Source organism: Anser cygnoides, chromosome 3 (genome assembly GCF_040182565.1).
Source record: "Anser cygnoides isolate HZ-2024a breed goose chromosome 3, Taihu_goose_T2T_genome, whole genome shotgun sequence".
NCBI lineage: Eukaryota > Metazoa > Chordata > Aves > Anseriformes > Anatidae > Anser > Anser cygnoides.
In genome coordinates this window covers 87,756,996-87,772,838 of record NC_089875.1, presented here as the reverse complement: position 1 = coordinate 87,772,838, position 15,843 = coordinate 87,756,996, and the positions used below count along the sequence as shown (strand labels likewise).

Sequence of the window (15,843 nt, the reverse complement as noted above, 5' to 3'; positions counted from 1 at the left end):
ACTCAACATCATCTACTGTTTCAATAATGAAATGAGCTCCAAGCTAACTTATGTTGTAGCATCAGCTAGGACTGACTTGATGGATGACAACACTGTAAGTAAAATAGTCTATCACAAGCAATCAGTGTCAAGCCTGTCAATGTTATGTGAATGACTAGTCCCAATAATGAAGAAAAAGAACAGAGTGAGAGGGAGAACGTAGAGCACCTGTAGGCAACTGCATAGGCTACGGTGTACCGAACTGAAGTTTTCCATACCTGAAGATGTCACTCCCATCTGAGGAATAAGTTGTTCCTCCCTGCAGTTCTCACGACCAGGAACTAGCCTTTGATACCTTGCAGGATGAGGGTTGCCATCCACATCAACCAAAAATGGGGGAGGCATAAGGTGTGGAGCCTGCTGTGTCTGTTCATCCAGGACGAAGTTGTTGGCGTCGCGGATAAGGGGCCGATAATCACTATGAAAGAACATCTGATCTGCTATCTGTAAACAAAGTCATTTTGTAATTTTTTAAAGAACCTATTAAAAACCATACAGAAGATAACTGCCAAAAGTATTTTTAACAATGTTATTGATGGTCATTTTTGCACAAACAAGGTTACAAAATGATCTGTTCATCTTACTTTCAAGGGGAAAAGTAAATTACTTTTTTCCCCCTAGTATGCACTTTCTATATTCTCACAAGGAGAATAACCCACAGGTTTGAGGGCGGGGAGCATTTAAAGAGCAGAGAAAAGGGGCAATATATAACTACTTGTAGGCATTTGGCAGAACATAGCATAGATGTATTAAATAGGTTACATATATTGATGTATATGCATCTGATAATGAAAAATGTGTCACAGACTTATGAGCTATGGTGTAGGAAGAAGAGAAAAAGGAAAATATTTATCACATTGTGTGACTGCCAAATATTTTAACACCAGAAGCCAAACATGTATATTCTTATTATAAAGCTAGATATGTGAAAATGTCCCCATAGAAAAAATAAAGCTGAACTAAAGTTGAATTCTTCAAGCTCAAAATTATTTATTTTCAGTCCACCTGCTTGCAATTTATTCTAGGTGGCTTTCCATTGACAGTGAAGACTGAGGAATTCTTTTGTCCAAATTGCACGTAAAAAGGCTTATGGCACTATCCCTTGCTGGCACACACATCTCAACAATGTGCAATCAGAAAGACATTGAACCACAAGGAGAAAAGAGAAAGAGAACAGAAGACAAACTGCAACATGTACTACACATCCCAACACTACTTACTGGCAAGCAAAACCCCTTGGCAGCTCACATACTCAGTTTAACTTTAAACAAGTAAAAATAAAGCCATGAAATCATCGTTCACTCAAATTAGATTTCCAGTGCAGAATAAACATGATTAAACAAATGACCCAAGGCAGAGAGATATCAAAAAAAATATCTTGTCTTAGCTGTTAAGAGACAGGTATTTTAGCACAGTCAGAGGAATGCCCCAGTTGTAGTAGAATATACTGCCTTGTCTGAAGAGCATGCTCTATCATGACCAATTCGTAACACAATTTCCTGTAACTTGATATGTAGAAACCAGTCTGGCAGAGGTTATAACATTTAAATCACGCTCAGAGGTCTAGACTCTCAATGACATTAAGTTTGCTTGTCCAGGATGTGAGAAGACCAGGAAAGAATGATTTCCACAAACATGTCAGTTACAAAATCAGAAAGTGCCTACGTGCACCGACATGATGTGAATTAATAAATTAATAAATAAAGTCATAGGAATCTTTGGATCTGGACCCCACGCAAATTCAAAAAAGTTCCACCAGGAAGAAAATTGGGAAGATGCATGGAAAGATGCAGTAGCAAAAAATTTACTTCAGGGTTACCCTTACAAAGCGCATGTGCACAAAGTGACTTCTTACTGCAACAGGAAGTCCTGAGTGGAAGAAGTACTGTTGCCAGATTCTCAGTTAACAAAGGCTGAATGAGAAAGACGCAAACATTTTCGTGTGTCTGAGTGACAGTCAAAGCCTGCTTACCACCTCTGTTCCTTCAGCTCAAACAGCTAGCTCAATATGATAAAGATACAAGTCCTTTTTGAGGTTTTTGCCCAGAAATGTAACGGTAGAATATCTGTTACTTTCACTCAGTGCACATTTTCCTATTAAGTACTTCCCATACTGAGAAAGAAGAGAATCCAACGGCATGATTGCACAGACTGTGAGTTTTAACATGCTGTGATTTATGTGTATAGTGCTGTCTACATCCTGTGCTTACAAAACTTTGTATCAAAGAGGAGATCTGAAACTTCTTCCTCTCCTAGCACAATAGTTTCTGGTACAAGATCAAGATGGAATTCTCTGCAATTATTTTTCCTGTATACTCTGCACTGGTATGGTAGAGAGAGTAAACAACTATTTTTTTATTCCATGAGATAAGAATGGCATTTCATGGAGAACCCAGGCTCAGAGCAACTGTCAGGCAGAACTCCAACTGTTAGGTAGAACTCCACTACTGTCAGGTAGAAGTCCCTACTGGAACCTCAGGAATGATCTCATCCCTCAGGCTACTCCAGGTCCACAGAAAAATCAGAAGAATTACATGATTTAGAGAATCTTAAATGGCTATATTCATTTGCTCATACGTTAAGCAGACAGTTAGAAGTACTAACAAACAGATGTGTTTCTTGATATACTATCAGAGATCAAATCCACAACAAAAAAGAAGATAAATGACCACTGGGACATGAGTCCTCTGTACATCTGACTTTACAAACCCAACTTTGCTGTTATGTGAAAACCTTCCACAAGGTCAGAGCTCTACAAACAGACCGTCCTTCAGTAACAACACTACCCATTCATAAACCCCAGTTTCTCCAACCAGGCACACCTACATAAGTGCAAAGAGTTTTTCCCCACTACTGCACCAATGCACCACACAGGAGCAGTGAACTTGAAACAGGGAACTGTGGTTTGTGTAGTCTATAGGTACTAAAGCCTTAGAAGGCTCAGAGATACAGTCCAATGCAATATTTAGAATCAACATAAAGGTATGTATCTTTAGGTCAGTTATGCATTTTTGGACAAGCTTCCATCTATGCATGGACTTCTGAAGTGCACGTAGCCTGTTGACAGTGAGCTCAACTCATCTCTGATGATCTTCACCCAGTCAGAAATCTCAGTTAAGACTGGCTCACATACAATTCCCTTAATTGAGTCAAATACTGAAGGAGCTCAAAGCAAACAACAAGCATAGTCCTTTTTCGACTCACACAGAATTACTCCACAAAAACATGTACCATCAAAAAAGAGAAAAAGAAACACCATCACCCCAACACCATCACAGCCAAGATCATACCAGAAGAGGGGGGGGGGAAAGGGAAGGGGAAACCTGGACAGTGGTTCCAATCAACTATAAGCCAGATACTATTTGAACCCAACATGAAAAAACGTTTACAGGGAAAATCAAGAGCCTGTTCTCTCAACAAAACTAACATGGTCTCAACTAGAATCATTGCTCTGAGCACACTTCACAAATACAAGAGTACAGGATTGGTTATCATACTCCTTTCTCTTGTAAAGCTCATTCCCCAAGATGCATGGAAACCACTTTAAAGCCAAAAAACGCACATCCTAGAAGAATGTATTCTCACAAGATGTCTGGAAACAAATGAATAAGGAGCTGAGGGTGGGACATCAGAAAACAGAGCACCAAATCTCCAGCACCTACCCACCTGTAGTTACCTTTTCTACAAGACAGGTCAGACAAAAATTAAAGAAGAGACGGAATCAGACAAGGAAGAGGTCTGTAACTTCTAAGATGAGATTTAAGACTGAGAGGTAAATCCTATTTGTTCCTATTTTTTCTGTGGTCAAGACGGGATTGGCACAATAGTAACTGGAGAGAATCATTGTAAATCATCTAATAACTGAAAAAAAATAATCCTTTTTTTTTTTTTTTTTAAAGACTGCAGATAAAATCCCAAGAGAACAGAAGGTCTGTTGTGTTCAGGAAGTGAAAAGCAACTGGTTTTATTCAAACAGGTCTAATCCCTCACAAGCAAAGTTTTCAGATGGTTACATAAAGGAGAACCCTGGTCCATCACAGCAAAGATAAACTGGCTCTTGGTTTCAATTTCATTTTCAGCATTTATGAGCTGCAGAGGACTATGCACTTTCAAAATGACTGGAGAGAAAAAGAAACCAATGATTGGAGAGAAAAAGAAACCTCAAACAGTCCATCAATATAGTAAGAAAAACCTTTCCATCACAACAGGCTTTAAAGTTTAGAAGAGTAAGAACACTGAAAGATGGAAGGACCTTGACACTGATCTAATAGCGTCGGTTTTCCTTGCTTGTGGTATCTTTGCTCCTGTTCATTGTCTTTGGAATGAAAGGGAAAATGCTCAGGTGGATTAACTGTAGTAATAGCTGAGGGATAGCAACAGCAGCCAAGTACTTCAAGTTATAGTTGAGAAACATGACAAAAAAAATCCTAGTATAAAATGCTGCTGTAATGGGCATCAAAACAAGAGCTGGAACACTACAGAAAGAAATGCAGTGGTTTACATGACAAAGATTAAAACTGCTTTTGCTCTCCCTCCTTCAGGCTCCTCCACACTGATGTTTGCCACAGTGATTTCAAGGCCAGTCTGAGTCCAAAGATCCACAAGCAGGAGGAGGCAAGATCCAGAAGCCAGCACTTCATCAACAGCCTTCAAGTACCAGATATGAAAATCAGATATGAAAATCTAGAGCAGGTATGTTTGCTTAAGTCTTAGAAGGAGAGGAGACACATCACCTCTTTCCTGGGTGGTAAAAGTAAGGACTTTGTAGGCACTGCAAACTGTGTAACTGGTACAGTTCAAAGGGCATGCTCATCAACAGGGGGGAAAAAAAAAAAAACAAAAAAACTAAAGACTACAAATCTTCACTGTCATGACAGTCTGTGACAAGACACCCACACTTAGAATAGACCATGTTGATTATGACTTAAGAATAAAGATGTAATATTTTAACTACACAGCAATAGTAGAACACTGCTGTGTAAACACCACAGCATCCATGACAGCAGAAATACATTAGCAGACATAAAATTTTTAACTAGAATGTACAGTGCATGTACTGTAAATAACTGTCACTCAGGCTATGCAGCGTTTAAATAGAGGTATCAGCAATTAGTTCTATTACACGTCCACCCATCTTCTGCCTTAGTTAGGAACCAATATATATAAAGCAAAATATTTAACTATTTTCAGTTCTAATGCTGTTTACTCATTATCCATGTGGATCCACTAGCAGACACTTGCAACCATCTCATCTCACTTAAGAGAGGAGACAGTGACTGAATGGTTTTTATTTATTTTTTAATTTCCCATGCAAAATAGCATGTGTCTGTAGCTTAAAACAAGAGATAGAGAAAGAAAACTCAGTGTCAACAACAGGAATCTGAAACATCCTGTATTCATGGCTGAAAAATGTGTTGAGATACCGACTCTTGAGATGAAGCACTGAAGGAAAGCTTGCACAAATGCATTCAAAACAGACAAACATTCTGATATTCATCTTGTACTGTACCTTGTCATATTTGCTACTGGAACCAAAGCCAAAAATCAGAAGGTGACCGTGAGAATCAGTACATGCAAAATGCTGTCCATCAGGAGAGCACTTGCAGTCAAAAACTGCACCGTGTCCTTGTCCTTCAATCTGAAATACATCAATATACAAAATAATTAAGTTATCAGAAATAAATTGTTTTCATTTACGATTCTCAAATTTGTTGTGCTGATGTTGAACTTTATATAAAATGTGCAAGACAGTATACTGCTAGATGGAAGTTACTTTAAAACATAGTTTACTTTTTTGAACTATTCACTTCTCATTGAATTTTGTAATAATGCTCATGAAAGATGCCAAATTGATAGTAGTAGAAACTAACAGACTTTATCCACAAAGCAGGCACAGTATAGGAAGTGAAAATAAAAGCTTCCCCTTGAATGTCCTGCTAATAAACCTAACCAGAGAGCTGGGTCCAGTTCAGGGCTTTAGTCACTACACCCTTTCAATCCTCTGCCTTTCTGCTAAGCTAGCCCATTAAGGTTGGCTGTCGTGGTGTTTCAGGACACCTGCCCACTACAAAACGCGCTGACAGAGACAACCCACATTACACAACTTAGCAACTGCCTGTTTTCTGGAATTCCTACTCCTAATTTATTGGAGTGGGGGAGGTTTGGATTTGTGTAAAAACTCCGCTTTTCATAGGAGAACTGCAAAGATTTTAAAAAAGGAATTTTTACCTGATACTCATTTTCTGTTTTCCAGTTCCATTAAGCCAGAACAAAGGGGTTTTTGTTTTTCCCTGCAACCTGTCAATCAAGCAGAGGTGACCAATCACCACTCTGAATTTTCATGTCTTCAGCACCTCTTCAGAAAGCCCCTTTCTATTCTCCCCAGTAAAGCACTTTTGCATTTTCTTTAAAGCAGAACCAAAAATTAAAAAAATAAAAAAAAAAGCTTTCCCTAACTGTGGCAGGCCCATATACTGCCAGAAAAAAATGACGGTGTTCAGCCCGCACGCGGTAGCACTGTGCACTTCTGCAGCACCTTCCAGAGGCCATCATTCAAAATCTAGTGAACTAAGCCTCAAAAATCCCATGAGGCAAGCACTGTCCTCACTATCTTACAGGCTGAGACTAAGACAAGAAGTCCAAGTCTTTGCCCCCGGTCTTAGAGCACATCCACACCCACACCCCTGCACGCACCCCCACCGGTAAAGGCTGCTACACCTACTACACCACTGCTTTCCATTATGTGACAGAGGTTGTTCTTACTACAGGTAGCTTCCATAAAAGTTTCTGGGTTAGGGAAAAAGGAACATAAACCGATCTGAGTTTTATGTTCTGTTTTGCCCACTACTCCAGAAGGAATGGATTCTTAATAGAAGCATCCTACAGAAAAAGATGGGAAATAAAACCAGAGCTCCAAGTGAGTGACACTAACATCACAACAGCTAAGAATGCAGAATTTATTTAGGCTAAGCAAGCTCCAACAACCAAGGCAAAGCTACAACTTCGTGGTGTGTTTTGAATGCAGAAAGCTCATCTTATTAAAGGGAGACGGTGTAGGGAGGCAGGTGCAAAGGGGAAGGAACTTCAGCCCAAGACTAAGCTTTACAAATGTACAGTAAAAACCTGGAAAATGAGTATTTACATAGAGATTTCCAATACCCTTCCCTTTCCCCAACAAAAGAAACAGAAAAGCATCGAGCTTCCTAACATTAAAGTTCTTCATAAATAGAATTTCAGGGTCCTCTCAGAGCCTGCAATGTGAAGACTTGCTTTACAAGGAAAACAAGTCATGCCATGTAAAGAACTATTTGCTAACCATGGTGAAGGGAAAAATTAAAAACAGAAGAAAAAAAATCAGATTCTTAGATGACAGATCTTTTTAATCCTTCCCTGCAAGACATGTCTCAGATAGACCATTTTTAAGAAACTCCTAGATGTTAGACTGAAGTGTTAGGTGGATGACATTTGTTTCTTATGTAAAGGAAAACACAGTGATCTACTATTCAGTAATTAGTACAGTGTAAATAGCTTTATTCTAAATATGGCCAGAGTCTGCTGTAAAACATGCTTTAGGAAAGGACAAATCTTTTAGTACAGCCCCTCAAGGCTGGTATATAACTACTTTGAAATAAAGACCCTTGGTACTCTAAGAACAAAAATCATTGTTAGAGATAAGCTTCCAGGACATAATTGCTATTAAAATTAAAGGGCAAACACTGCCAGAGTGCGATATCCAGTAGATTTTTTTTAAAAAACAAAAATATTTTGGATTAGTAAGTGATACTTCACAATGGAATGTCTTCAATAATAACACAGGAGTTGGTCATTTGGAACAGAAATTAAATGTTAACTTGCAAAAGGGAAGGTTGAAATAAATCAATGAAGCTATAACTTTGGCAAACTAGATGAGGGTCTTGAGCAAAAATGAAGCTTTCCCCACCCTATCCCTTTTAAATCAAAGATGCAAGAACTCTCTGAAGACTACATCCTGAAGAAGATGAACTGCTTATTCTGTTTGGAACCTTCCCCTGCTGAATGAGAGGAAATCAGTGGTAAAGAGAAGAGGCTGCCCATCAGAACAACAACAACAAAAAAAGTTAATTCAGAGCTGTCCCTACAAAGTAATCACTGCCCAAAAGTGAGCGTGTTAAGACACTGCTGTTAGCAAAGCTAGCAGCACGGACTCCTCAGTCACAAGCAGGAAAGAACTCGTGATGCTACACAATGAAGACTAAAGTCACAAAGAGAGGAATGTTGGTTAAGAGAAAGAAAAAGGGTAGCTCTTCTTTTCCTCTCAGTTTTGAAGAATTTGAAGTTCCTAAACCAAGGAGAACAGAGTTGTGAAACTACTATACAAAACAATACTTTAGATCCTTGAAAATAATTTGCTGTTTGAAAACAGAAAAGTATTATCTACAGAGGGAGAGAGACTGGAGCAATAACAAGCCTTTTTGAGTTGTTATCAGTAGGTGGTATGAAAAACTTAAAAACTAGTTTTTAAGGAGAGTAAAAAAACAGCACGTGGGATAGCAGTGGGAGGGAGTAAAATGCAGAATGAATCATGGAGTAGAGTGTAGCAGCCAAATTCAGCAGATTTCCTTCAGTAAATTAACTGATTTTTTTATAGCAAGAAATACAATTCATTCAACCTAGCTAGATTTCACAGCCATGACATGGCACTGAAAACTTTGTTCAAGTGGCACAGACCGTGACTAGTAGGAGAACTGCACAGTAGGCAGGCTTTCTAAGGAAAGAATAGCAGTTACTGGTTTTGAGAAGATATAAAGAGATAAAAGAATGTGATTACTGAAGTTCCTTAAGCCGGGTGTTTCTATTAGTGACAATGGAAAAAATAAGAGTTTGCTGATGAGCTCTTTGCTCTTTTTGAGCATTGGCAAATCATCAACTAAGACCAGATGTGAGACACAGCACAAATGGTATCAACTGAAGCAATCAGAAGCCAACAGGACAAAATTCAGTAGGCCACCAATGTAGTAAGATTATTAGGAATAACTTAATGGACTTACTGACAGAAACAAAAATGGAACTGGGTCTATGCACCTCTATCTATGTACTATGCACCTCTATCACACCTTCCAACACAAGCCATCAGCAGTGCTTAAAAAAGTTGGTGAACTAAGTCTTTTCTAGCCTGAGGTAGATACTTTTTCTTCCTTCACATGAAGAGATTGAGGCCATTAGTTGGAAACACAGAGAGAAAGATCACTGTGTATTCATTGCAATGCATCACACACAATGCAACAACAAAAAGAAAACTATAATCCTAAAGCACACCAGAAGTATATCCAGACAAGAAAGAAAAAGCACACACGCAGCTAGATAAGTAGACAGTGATAAGAAAGAGCTCTTCCAAAGCGACACAAAAAATCTTTGCTTCCCACGTTCAAGAGAAGTAAATCCTAACTGCAACAGCTACAGAAGAATGTTTTCACTCAGCACGAGAACGAAAAACCTGAGAGCTCAGCCTCTTAACACAGACACTTAGGAAAGAGGACCGCTCCGAATGCATGTACAAAGAGACCTCTAGCAGGAAGAGAGCGTGTCGACTTACATGTATGTGAACACGTGAAAATCAATTACGAACAACACTCAAACTTGAAACCCAAAATTTAGATTCTACCAGTCAGAACGCTGGTATGCTAGAGCAACTTTCTAAAAATAGAAAAAAAAAAAGACAACTAATTATTATTAAAACAAATAATCTCTTTCATAATTGCTGAAAGTGCATGATAGCTGCTTAAACTGAATCAGTCTCCAGCTTTTTTGAAGTCCCTTGCATATTTAGGTTCTCTTTCACTTTAAGGAGCAATCTCTGATCACAGCGTGCTCCCGTGATAAGCCAAAAAAAATATCTACAGACTTCCTACAAAGTCAGAAGAGATTGCTGCAGCATTGGATGAGTGGAAAACAACATTTAACTTTTATTAAGCCAGTTTAAAAAATAAAAAAATAAAAAAAAAGGGCTCCTATACTGCTTCCAGAACTCTAACAAAAGATCAAACAGTAGGAAGAGGACAGGACAGTAATTTAACCGAGAGTGAAAAGTTTCCATCTTCCTAGCATTCCATCCCAATCAGTTATCTATTCTATTCAGGAATATTCTGCTTGTCTTCAAAGATGAACATATCCATGAAAAGATCTGAGAGATTGCCCTATGGGTGCCTGAAGTTATATAAAGCTCTACAAAATGCTTACAATTTCTTTTTTCTTAAGGAAATGTTTGTTCATAAACATTCTGCAAACTCAGTACTGGCTTTTACTGGGACCATGATGATGGCTTTACTCTTCAGGATCCTTATGTGCTCTTACATACTATTTCAAAAACATTTCAGTAGGACTATCACTGACCAATTCAAAAATGTTGCATCTAAAATCTTATTTGAAGTCGTTCTGTATTTCAGATGTGGTCACTACAAAACCTGATCTAAAAATACAGTCCCATATAATCCCAGCAAAACAGGGGTTCTCTTCAGACTTTATGAAGGCCACAACACACAAAATAACTGGTCTTTAAATTTCCAGTACTGCTGGAGATTACACCAGGCTGTCCCTATGAGCAAGTGGTATGCCTTTCAGACTATAATCCAAAAGAATCCCCTCATATCAGGAAACAACCAATGTACAGAGCCCACTGCTGAGCCGCCCAGGATGGAATCTGATCTTCCACATTGTTCTTCTGCAATTTTTTTGGTATGCCATTTAGGCTAAAGTTCAAGTAGGCTGAAAAATCAATTAGCTTTCAACAGCTACCAGGTAGGCAATCCAAGTTTACCAATTAGTGAAAAGGAAACAATGTTGTAACTGATATGACAACACCAGAGTTTATCAGGTTGCATTGAAAGTGAAAGTAGGGTTACAAAATAATGAATCACATTGCAGAGATCAGTGAAAGAATATGCTTTCTTTTGTAAGATGAAACTGTCCGCTACGTTTTCAAAATAATGACCAGACCTCAGAAGACAGGGTAGGAAAAACACTATGTTAAAAAGAAATAAGGAGGCACAGCATAGGAATTGCCTAGTAAAAGAAGGTTGGAAATAGATGATCTGAAGTCCCTTCCAACCCAAACCATTCCTTAATTCTCTAAATCTCTCAAGTAACCACACAAAACTAAAAACAAAGAAAATAGTCAACAACCAGCTCTCTCAACAAGCAGGAGCATGCAGAAAAATCTGAATCACAAGTTGGTAGCCTCTGCTTGATTGACAATTTGCAGGAAGAAACCCTTTTCGCCTGAAACAGTTGATGCTAAAATACTGACACAGTAAATTCTAAACAAAATAAGTGTTAAATTGTAACAAAATACTTAAACCGTCTTGGGGGTGGTTGGGGAGTCTGGCCAAATTCACAAAAGCTTGACAACACCTCCATTATCGAATGCATTACTACTGTCACCTCCACAGTGGTTCCCAAGTTTTGTCACTGATTTATATAAAAACACAAGATGTATAAGAAAGGGTACAGAGACTGCAGAGAGGGGAAAAAAATATCACAAATATCACTGCATCAAGTAGTGCAGCAGACCCTCCTTTAACTTCAAGGAGCATCAAAATTACACTCTCAACAGTTTCCATTGGAAAATAAAATAAAATTAAAAAATGGAAATTCTTATGGGATGCTTGAACTTGTGCTTTACTTGGACAAGTTTTTCATACGACTCTTTTAATCAGTGCTTACACTAACAGCTTCTAATAGATTTACAATACAACCAGAGATCAAGGCTAAGAAAGTCTTTCTATTGAAAATTTTCAAAAGATATGGTATGTATAGCAAGACTGTGGAGAATGTAAAAGCTTGAAGAAAGAGCCATGCCACACAACTACCAAATATCTTCCAAAAGTAATTAAGGACCCACTTGAAAATAAATGCATGGAACCAGGAATAGTACCAGACAACTTCACATTCATTAGATACCAGCTAGCTGCAGATGTGGAAACAAAACCTCAGACGTTAGCTTCAGCAATCTTTTCCTTACTTCCTAACGTCTGCCTGGTCTGAACTTTTATATTTTAAATGTAAAGCATTTATCTACATTGACTGGCATACACAAATTAACTAATACCTGGCTATGAAAAGGCATATATTCACAACCGTAACTTCATATAGTGAATGTAAAGCAAAGCTATTACAAGTGTATCCACCTGCTTCAAGCTGTCTCACTGGGTGCATCACAGTACGTATTTCCAATTTCAAAGACAAGCTTAACTGTTTAAATACAACCAGTGTATAATACATATCACTACATTTACTGATTCTATGCCTACATTACTACAAGAGTAACTTGTTTTCTTACAATGCCATCTGAAATAGCAGCAGCACTTCAAAGCTACACCATTATTATCATCATTTAACCAAAAGAGGGTGGCTTTACAAGGCAGGTTAACATCTGCCTGCTGATTCTACTCCCCCAAATGTTTTCAAAGGCAATCGAATGAAATTAAGTGATTTCCAAGAACGCCTTCAAAACAAGCATATCAAATACAATTTTTAGTTTCTTCAGCCCAAGGCTTCTTAAGGAAGAATCAACCTGAGAAAGAAAACTAAGGTCTAAAGAGAGCCACATTTTTTCGTTACTATACTATATGATAGATACTAAGAGGTTGAGTCTGAACTTTAAGACTGGTCAGGAAACCTTAATGAACATAGAAATAAGTTTGTGAAAACAAATTTTACTCTTTTCATCATATGCCAGCATTACATACTTCACTGCATAAACAGTTGGAACATACTCTAATGGAAGCTATTGCAGTGAAGTAATAAGCAAATAAGGTGTGAAGACAGGACTGCTCCTTGATAAGACCTTTCCAACATGCTTTCCTCTACCTAACTTCTCTAGTGCTATTAGCAATTTAGTCATTCTCTAACCCTCTAAACGTGAAAAGCAGTTGCTGGATTATTCTTGTATTCTCAACTGTAGGCACACACAGATCTACTGAAGGAAAACTTTTGTTCTTCATAACTATTACTTCAGCAACACCCAGACATAACCAATACAGCTTTTCAAAAAGGCATATACAGTTTTAGTTCTGTAACATCCCAGCTTCATGTACCAGATGCCAATGTAAAGACATTAAAAATAAATTTTAAATTAACTGATAATTAATTCCAAGGTAACAATATACAGTCCTTTCCTTCCAAAAAATAATGCTGAGAAAGGCATTATGTACATTTGGCTGAAGACTGTATAAAGAAGCGTTTGCATTTTCTCCCTTTTCAGAATCTTTCCACTTTAATTTGTGGTGAAAAATGTGTAAGTTGGTCATGCAAAGGAACAGGTCTTTGTCAGGCTAAAAAAAACTTGGCCAGCTTTCTCACAAATACAGATCTGCTTTTTTTTTTATTTTTTTTATTCTCTATTTCAGAGAACAGATACTGTCCCATCAAAACTGGCTAGAGAAGCCAGACCAAGCTTCTGGTCAGCTTGGTAAGATAGATAAAGATACTCAATGCTTTGCAAAAGAAGTCAAACCCAAACAATTCAATAGCTACAAAGTTCACAGTTTCATTAGTGTTTTTACACCATTACAAGTCCCCCTCTCCCCCCCCTTTTTTTGGTGGGGTGTGGGGAGGGATGGGCATAATCAACTTCTGCAATAATTTCCAAACCTCCAACCGAGTACGTAAGTGTAAGATCAACCTACAAGTTCTTTAGCTCCAGTGATAGAAGCACCTTAATGCTTGTATGCAATGTATGTTCAGCAATGGCGTATATCTAAGTATTTTGTAACGTTTTTCCATACCGGGAACCTGAGAGTTGCCGTTACCCATTAATGTACCTGTTAAGGGGAAAGTTTATATTGAAGCTTTGATGTGACAATATAATGCAAAGTCAGAGTAATTTATTTTCCTGAAAGGGTTCTCAACTATTTACGTAAAGTTCTAGTAGTAAGGTTCTATCCTTTAATCTCTGAACCCCAAGGATGAAAGTTTTCTCCCCATTTTTCTTTTAGCTGTCAATTAAAAAATAAGAACAGTAGCGGAAAATAAAACTTTTATGTTTATGCAGTTAAATCCAGAGTTCGGCCTAAAATCTCAAGCAAATTACTTCTGGGCTGACATTTTGGATGAGTAGGACAAAAATCACATACTACTAAATTGGCATTGTAACTGCAGCTGCAAAAAACTTTAATTTGTTAGCAAATTGACACTTTTCAATTCAGCTTAACGCTGTACTTGTTTTAATGCATTGCTTTTAATACAGATGGAAGAAACCACACTCACCACACTAGCCAAACCTTTGAATAAGCTTTTTAACATTTTGTAAAGTAAACACGAAAGTCTAAGTCCTTACTTTGTTTAAAAAATGTGTTTATATTTAAAGTCTAAGTTTCATAATCTGTTGCTAATTAATAAGCATACTGAAAAGAACACATGCAAGTGATAAAATTCCTAGCTCTGGATATAATCATTGTTTACATAAAACATAAGTAACATTTTATACAAAAGTTTGGGATTATTCATCATGAACTTCCTACAGAAAAGTACCTAGAAGGAATGAAAGCAGCTAGGATTCTGGTACAGAAATTTAGATGAAAATATGCCCAAGCTGAAAATGACAACTTATTTTTCCCCAGAACAGATGAAAACCTAAGAAGCCTCATCCTCCCTTACAGCAACTATAGCTATATCGAATATATTGTTGTCAATCTAGGTCTCAGTGAAAAAGCATGTTTTATGCTTAGGACTAGAGTTTTTCAAAAGCGGCAAAGAACTGCAAGCATACCCTATACTTTCTCCAGCACTGATGCAAGAGGCAGGTCAGCCTCCAGGCGATTTTGAAGTTATTTCTGCTGGTTTCCATCAAGCAGGACGGAGGGCCTAAGAGTGACTAACACCCATTCAAGCAGTAACAGACGGTGCTGTAACAAATCATCCGCTATTTAAGTACCAATCTGGTTTCCAGGGAAAGCAACATTTACTCAGTGACACAGACAACAATCATGTTTCTTGGAGAGATTAAGGTTTTTCATTCACAAATGTGACAGACAGCCTCTTTTGAAATAGCAACTAAAGGTGCAGGAGATGGAGAACCAGTTCAGTGAGGATTTTTTCCTCTTCCTCCTCAAAAAGAATCAGAAGGTTGCTTCAAATCACTAGTTTACAGAGCTCAGGCTGTAGTGCATTTCTGAATGCTCCTGGAACTCTGTGTGCTCTGATGAAATATGCTTTTGCATTTAGAAAAAAAGACTCACCAGCAAATTTGTAACAGCTGGACATAGTGTGACCTTTAAGTGTCAAAGGCTAAGGTGGCTTAGCCTTTCAACAAGTTGGATAAAGCCACAAAGGTAGGAGGATTTTGAAGTATTCGCATCTGTCTATTTAATACAAGACTGTAAAAACATTCTTTCTGTATCAGTATTTCAAAGCATTCTTCAGAATATGATGAAAGGACTAAGGCCACCTTTGCACTGAATTCAAAGAGGCTTCCAGAAACACTATCCACCCAGAACGTGTTGCGAAAAGCACTGTAATACACAGCAGTGCTCAGAGAGACTGTCTTAAAGCTAAGGTAACAACAAGAATTGGCCCATATGAAGTCTTCACAAGCATTAGGAGGAAAACTTGAAGAATTCCAAGCAGAAGACTGACCTTAACAGGCATTCAGGCATATGGGAGGCCCCTGATGCATACAAATAATGTGAGATGTAAGGAAGCCTACTAATGGCTTTAGCAAAGCCTTACTTTTCAAAGATCAACTTGCCATGGCAGCCAATCCAGCAAGACAGAAAAGTGACACCTAGTCATGTAAGATCTTTGGCCTGGCTAGTTTTGTTTGGGTATCAG

At 38.0% G+C, this 15,843-nt stretch overlaps 1 protein-coding gene across 5 annotated transcripts in view; it reads right to left on the bottom strand.

The window, feature by feature from the left end:
- Nucleotides 1-15,843, bottom strand: part of PHIP (pleckstrin homology domain interacting protein) — a 115,597-nt gene that overhangs the window by 46,881 nt on the left and 52,873 nt on the right. For all 5 annotated transcript variants that reach the window (XM_066994625.1, XM_048065349.2, XM_048065350.2 and 2 more), the window contains 2 exons: nt 5,549-5,677; nt 258-483 (listed from right to left, as the gene is read on the bottom strand). In XM_066994625.1, coding sequence (XP_066850726.1) covers nt 258-483; nt 5,549-5,677 — 355 coding nt within the window. The remainder of the gene's footprint in view (nt 1-257; nt 484-5,548; nt 5,678-15,843) is intronic.